At 37.0% G+C, this 6,045-nt stretch overlaps 1 protein-coding gene across 2 annotated transcripts in view; it reads left to right on the plus strand.

Annotated features, from left to right (window-relative positions):
* Positions 1–1,966: 1,966 nt before the first annotated feature.
* LOC106327216 (exocyst complex component SEC5A) overlaps positions 1,967–6,045 on the plus strand; it is a 10,140-nt gene continuing 6,061 nt past the window's right edge. The window contains exons 1-13 of one of the 2 annotated variants that reach the window (XM_013765303.1): positions 1,980–2,427; positions 2,527–2,681; positions 2,790–2,875; positions 2,990–3,184; positions 3,266–3,393; positions 3,473–3,631; positions 3,763–3,867; positions 4,187–4,261; positions 4,494–4,631; positions 4,724–4,909; positions 5,037–5,165; positions 5,307–5,433; positions 5,518–5,728. In XM_013765303.1, coding sequence (XP_013620757.1) covers positions 2,104–2,427; positions 2,527–2,681; positions 2,790–2,875; positions 2,990–3,184; positions 3,266–3,393; positions 3,473–3,631; positions 3,763–3,867; positions 4,187–4,261; positions 4,494–4,631; positions 4,724–4,909; positions 5,037–5,165; positions 5,307–5,433; positions 5,518–5,728 — 2,018 coding nt within the window. In that variant the 5' untranslated portion in view covers positions 1,980–2,103. Of the gene's footprint in view, positions 2,428–2,526; positions 2,682–2,789; positions 2,876–2,989; positions 3,185–3,265; positions 3,394–3,472; positions 3,632–3,762; positions 3,868–4,186; positions 4,262–4,493; positions 4,632–4,723; positions 4,910–5,036; positions 5,166–5,306; positions 5,434–5,517; positions 5,729–6,045 lie in introns of both variants that reach the window. The other variant, XM_013765304.1, reaches the window with a different exon arrangement.

Genomic DNA, 6,045 nt, shown 5'->3' on the forward strand with positions numbered 1-6,045 from the left:
TTACCGATTTTAATGTTCAATATATGGTATCTATATTATTGAGCCAAAATCGGTAACAACAAAATACTAGATGTTGACCCGCGTTGAAACGCGAATTATATTTTTATTATAAAACTGATAAAAAAATTGTTGTGAATATTAAACCACTAAATAGATGTTTGATTGTTTGGATTTATGATACTATGTAGTGATTAGTCATATTTGATTTTATTTACGTATCTCCGTATTTCTAGATGTCAATTTAGTTTACGAAACCCTTGTTTCCACATATCATCTTGATTACGAAGTTGAGGCGTGAAAGTTAAAATCGAAACATGTATTGTTAGACTTTTAAACTCACATTTCTTTGAAAGATTATCACTGAAAACTGAGCTTCAGTATTTACTAATGAGAGAGACTTCTCAATAAAGACATGACAAATATAAGAAAAGAAAAGATGATCAATGATGATAATAATAAGAAAAGGTACAAACTGAGTTCTCTATTCTTGTTCTTAAGATATATTAAGAAGAAGAAAAATAAAATAAAGTAAGAGGAAAAGGAAAAGGAAGCAATGGAGCTCAAACTGAAGAAATTCACTCTATTTGATCATTACTGCTGCTGTTTCTCTGCAACGTTACCAGACCAAGGACACTGAGTAGAATGAACTCCTTCAACAGAAGCGTGCCCACATCTTCCCTAAACATCTCAGGGCATCTTTCGCCTTTTCTCTTCCCCTTCTTTAAATAGACTGTAAGTATTACACACCTTCCCTAAACTTCTCTCATCAAAGATGCCACCGGAGCTCCTTTTCTATAAGCATTACACACCTTTAGGACGTCATGAGCACATCTGACGAAACCGCATACGAAGGTCTTCAAAATACTGTGAATTCAAAACCCACCAATCAAGCTAAAGTTTATATTTAAAATGTTTAGACCATTTTATCTTGTGTTGTAAAAAATAACAGTGTAAATGAATGAGTTTTATTTTTTTGTTACCTTGGGTGGTCTCTCATGTTGCAAACCATCGTCTTTAAAGAAACTAAGAATGTGTTTTCACTGAAAGTTGTAGATTGGGCCTCACCGCGTGGAGATCCCGATGTTCCCTCACAGCCAAACTTGTTGAAGTAAGGTTTTTTATTCAATATCAGACCTTGGACTGAGGTAAGAACCTGCAACGTTATAGAACTGTTGGGGATCAACCTCTCCCTCTAGCTACCACTCCAAGTGCCAAGAAGACTCTGACACTTCCCACAATTGTACAATTTTGGGTTGATTCTTAGCCCACCAAAGTTTTTATGAGAACCATCTTTGCCCATTTTCTCGAATGTAAGAGAAAGAAATAGTTGAAAAAACAAAACATTCTTTCCAGAGTAATTATACTATCGATCATCTGTTCGTAACCTGCTTTGATGAAATGAAAGAACCAAAATTGACGATCCATGCCATAGCTGTTAATCGGAGTGAGTATTGCTATTGGAATCGAAGCAAAGGTAAAACCCAGAGAGAAATGAAGTAGGGTATTTTTGTTTCCCCAAATCTTAAAAAAATCTTTGTGAATTAGTTTATATTAAATTAGATGATAAATTAAATAGGTTCATATGCTTAAATATAATTGTTTAGAAATACTTCAACTATGACTTTTGTATGGTAGATAAAAAATAGGACTCTATTTTAATAGAGTAGATAAGGCAAGACCAACAAAAATTCAGTTTCTAGTGAATATGTCTAACAATTTTTATGTTATAGCCTTTATAAAAATGGTAACTCAAATCTTAAATTAACATCAACGAAAATCTCTTTAACTATGTGTAAGTAATCAAAGAGTTTCTGAGAAGAAAAGTAAAAATGTGTCGGCCATCGACAAAGAAAAGAAAGTATGTCCCTCGTACTAGTCTACCCTGTATTATCTATCTATCTTTTTTTTTTTTTTTTTTATCAACATATCTATCTATCTTTATCATCGCAAAATCTTTTGATTTTTCCGTCTAACCTTTTTTCTATATTTTAATGGTAAATCTAATATTTCTGGGAAAAAAAGAAAACAATAATCTTCTCAGAGAGATCTCAAACGAAGGAGGAGGAGGAGGAGTGACGATCATCACCATCGGAACATCGAACCATGTCTAGCGACAGCGACGAAGATGAGCTTCTTCAAATGGCGTTGAAAGAGCAGGCTCAGAGAGATCTCACCTATCAGAAACCTCCTTCCTCTTCTTCTAGCAGGCCTGTTGCCAATCTGGTCCTGCAGCCACGTCAGCACAAGGCGTCCCCTGCTAGGAAACCGTCTATGGATGAGCCGGAGGTGGAGTTGCTAAGTATCTCGAGCGAGGATGATGACGTGGAGAGGGAAAGGGAGAGAGGAAGAGCGAAGAAGGAGGATGATGGAGGAGGAGCTTGGGATGGTGAGGAGCCTGATTGCTGGAAACGTGTCAATGAAGCTGAGGTACGCACGTGGAATTAGATATAAAGCTATATAATAAGGACATTTACGTGGAATTAGATGTCTATTAAACTTACTTAAACTCTGATCACGTTTTGGCAGCTTGCACGTAGGGTTCGTGATATGAGGGAATCAAGAACCGCACCAGTGGTTCTGAAACTTGAGGATAAGGCACCTGAGCCTGGCAAGAAAGTGGTTCTCACTAGTTTGCAGTCACTCCCTCGTGGGATGGAATGTATTGACCCGCTTAAATTAGGGTAGTTGCTCTTATTTGTTTTGCTTACCTTGAAAACAAGTCAGGGTTTTTATTCTCTGACATTAGATATGGGAGGACTTATCTGACGATGAGTTTGTGTACTATATAGGATAATAGACAACAAGACATTGAGATTAATCACTGAGAGGTCAGGCAGCCCATCAAAATCTGAGAAAGTGGATAACACACTTCGGGGTATGTCTTGTTGAATAGTAGCTGTTACAAGTAACTTCGGTATTTTGGAGGGCTTATCGAATGGAACTATTTCTAGTTTTCTAAATGTTATTAATCTCTTTGGATTATTTGCAGAGAAATTGATTTACTTCTCTGATAATTTCGATCCGAAGCTGTTTCTTTCTCGCATCCACCAACACACCAGTGCAGCAGATTTGGAGGCTGGTGCCCTTGGCCTGAAAAGTGACTTAAAGGGTCGAAATTTGCAAAAGAAACAATTGGTGAAAGACAATTTTGATTGCTTCGTCTCGTGTAAAACAACAATTGATGGTATGTATATATTATTTCACTAACTGGATGATTTGTCTTTTTCTATCATTCTGATATCTAGACTATTGATTTTCTTAATAGATATTGAGGCAAAACTGAAGCGGATTGAATCAGATCCAGAAGGGTCAGGAACTACTCATCTGTTCAATTGTATGAAAAGTGTGACATCAAGGGCCACTCGTGCATTTGAACCTCTTTTTGAGAGACAGGTTGGTGTGGTCTGATTCTGGATTTTTGCTGCCACGCTCATTCAACTTGTTTTGAAGCCTTTTTCACAATTATTTATAGGCTCAAGCTGAGAAAATCAGGTCTGTACAAGGAATGCTTCAGAGATTCCGGACACTCTTCAACTTACCCAGTATCATTCGTAACAGTATTAGCAAGGGTGAATATGATTTGGCTGTTCGAGAATACAAGAAAGCGAAATCTATTGCTCTCCCTTCTCACGTATGCCTAAATTTTCTCTCGAGACAAATGCTATTCATTTTCTTATAAGCACTGAATCTTTTTCCTTTACTACGATTTTGTTTACTTCATAACAAAGCTCTTGACAACATAGAAAAACAAGCTGTTTTCAGGTAAATATACTCAAGCGTGTACTCGAGGAGGTTGAGAAAATTATGCTGGAATTTAAAGGCACTCTTTACAAGTCAATGGAAGATCCAAAGATAGACTTTACAAGTGTATGTCAGTTATTATTCATTTAATTCTAGTGCCAATTAGTAATTGCGCTGAACAATTCTTCATTCAAATATTCACCAAATGCACAATACTGCTATCAAGTCAATATTTCAGTCTCGTGTTCATCTTATCTGCTGTCATCAGTTTTAACTTGCATTAAAATATTTCCTTTTTAATTTTTTTCCAGGTTTGTACATCAAAATGACTAATTTTTTTCCTTAGTTATAGATCCATTTACTTGATTTCTGCATACTTCCTCTTGATAACTTCGAGAAACCAGGCTTGACACATTCAAGTTAACTGTATTTTGCTTCATTTTAGCTGGAAAACACTGTGAGGCTTTTGCTGGAGCTGGAACCCGAATCAGATCCTGTGTGGCATTATCTGAATGTTGAGGTTGGTATATTCGAAGATTACTTCTACTTCATCTTACTATGTTTTGCGCAGTATCCAGTTTCCTAATAGATCTACTTTGAGTATTGACTTGGCGCTTAGCTTGTAAAAAACATTTATTTGTTTCCTTTATGATTGTTTTCTTCACTATTAGCATGTGTGGCTCCCACACTTTTGGTTACAATCATTTTGTTATCTCCATAACGCCATCTTGCTGGGCTCTTTAATTTACCAGAATCATAGAATACACGGGTTGCTTGAGAAGTGTACATATGACCATGAAGCAAGGGTGGAAATTTTGCGGAATGAGACTCATGAGAGAGCCATCTCGGATGCGAAGTGGCAACAGATTCAACAAAATGTCGTTCCATATGTGAGTCCAACAACGAGAATAGCTAAATATCATTTGAAGACCATTTGAGATTCACTTCTATAGGTGATAATATGTGTTTTTAAATCGTTTAGTCAGATGCTGCCTCTTCTAATGAAAATAATGAAGTTCAAGTTGACCCACAATCAGTGGAGTTTCCCAGCGAAGAGATTGATGCGTTGAAGGGGAGATACATCAAAAGGTTGACTGCTGTGCTTGTGCATCATATCCCTTTGTTTTGGAAAACAGCTATATCAGTTTTCAGTGGAAAATTTGCCAAGGTATCAGCTGTCCTTTCTGCTTACATACCTATGCTGCCCCAAGAGTAGATTAATTCTGTAGTTATTATCCCATATGCTGAGGGTGATACCTTCATTTGAATTTAAATTTAAATTCTTATATGTCCAGTCCTCCCAAGTTACTGATAGTTCAGCCAATAAAGCTGAGGAGAAAGTCACAGAGGCAAGGTATTCAACTCATTCTTTGGAAGAAGTTGCTGCCATGATACGCAAGACTATATCTGTCTATGAAGCTAAGGTGGTTGTTTTTTATTTTTATTTTTTCTATTCATTGACCTTTCCAGTGAAGCTTCTCTTCATATTGGAACGGGAAACCCCGCCGTATATGTACCATAACTTGGTTCTAAATATTCTCTTTTCATGATTACGGCTGTTGTAGGTTCACAGCACATTTTGTGATTTTGATGAATCATGCATTCTCCGCCCATTTATGAGTGATGCCATTCACGAAGTATCAAAAGCATGTCAATCTTTTGAAACCAAAGATTCAGCTCCCCACAGTGCTGGTATTTGAAATTCTCCTGAAGCTTGAGCTTGATGTTTAAATTAAAGTATACTGAGTTGCTGTGTATGCGTTTTGGTTATGGCAGTTGTCGCACTAAGAAAAGTCCAGGCGGAAATCACTAAGATTTATATCCAAAGGCTTTGCTCTTGGATGAGGGCATCCACGGAAGGAATATCAAAGGAGGAGACGTGGGTCCCTGTTTCTATTCTCGAAAGGAATAGATCTCCATATGCCATCTCATACTTGCCTCTTGCATTCCGTTCAGTTATTGTCTCCGGGATGGAACAAATCAATCTGTAAGTTTCAAGTGTATTTTGTTAAACGTATATAAAACAGTTGCACTGTCTGGTGTACTACAAATAGAGAGGGCACCATTGCTGTTTATTTATTTTCATGGAAGTTGATATGTGCAAACCCAGTCTTTGCTATTTATTGTGTTAGTTCTTCAAGAAATCTATATTTCCAGTAGAATACCTTAGGGCTTTTAGTCTTATCCCTATACACTCGATAAAACAGAACTATATCAGTCAGTAGTTGTTGCTCTAGGGGCTGCCTCAAGCTTGTTCATAATTACCAATGACTTGTGTGCGATGTGATACTTCATTTGGATGTT

The sequence above is a fragment of the Brassica oleracea genome, chromosome C2 (assembly GCF_000695525.1).
Source record: "Brassica oleracea var. oleracea cultivar TO1000 chromosome C2, BOL, whole genome shotgun sequence".
NCBI classification, from domain to species: Eukaryota; Viridiplantae; Streptophyta; class Magnoliopsida; order Brassicales; family Brassicaceae; genus Brassica; species Brassica oleracea.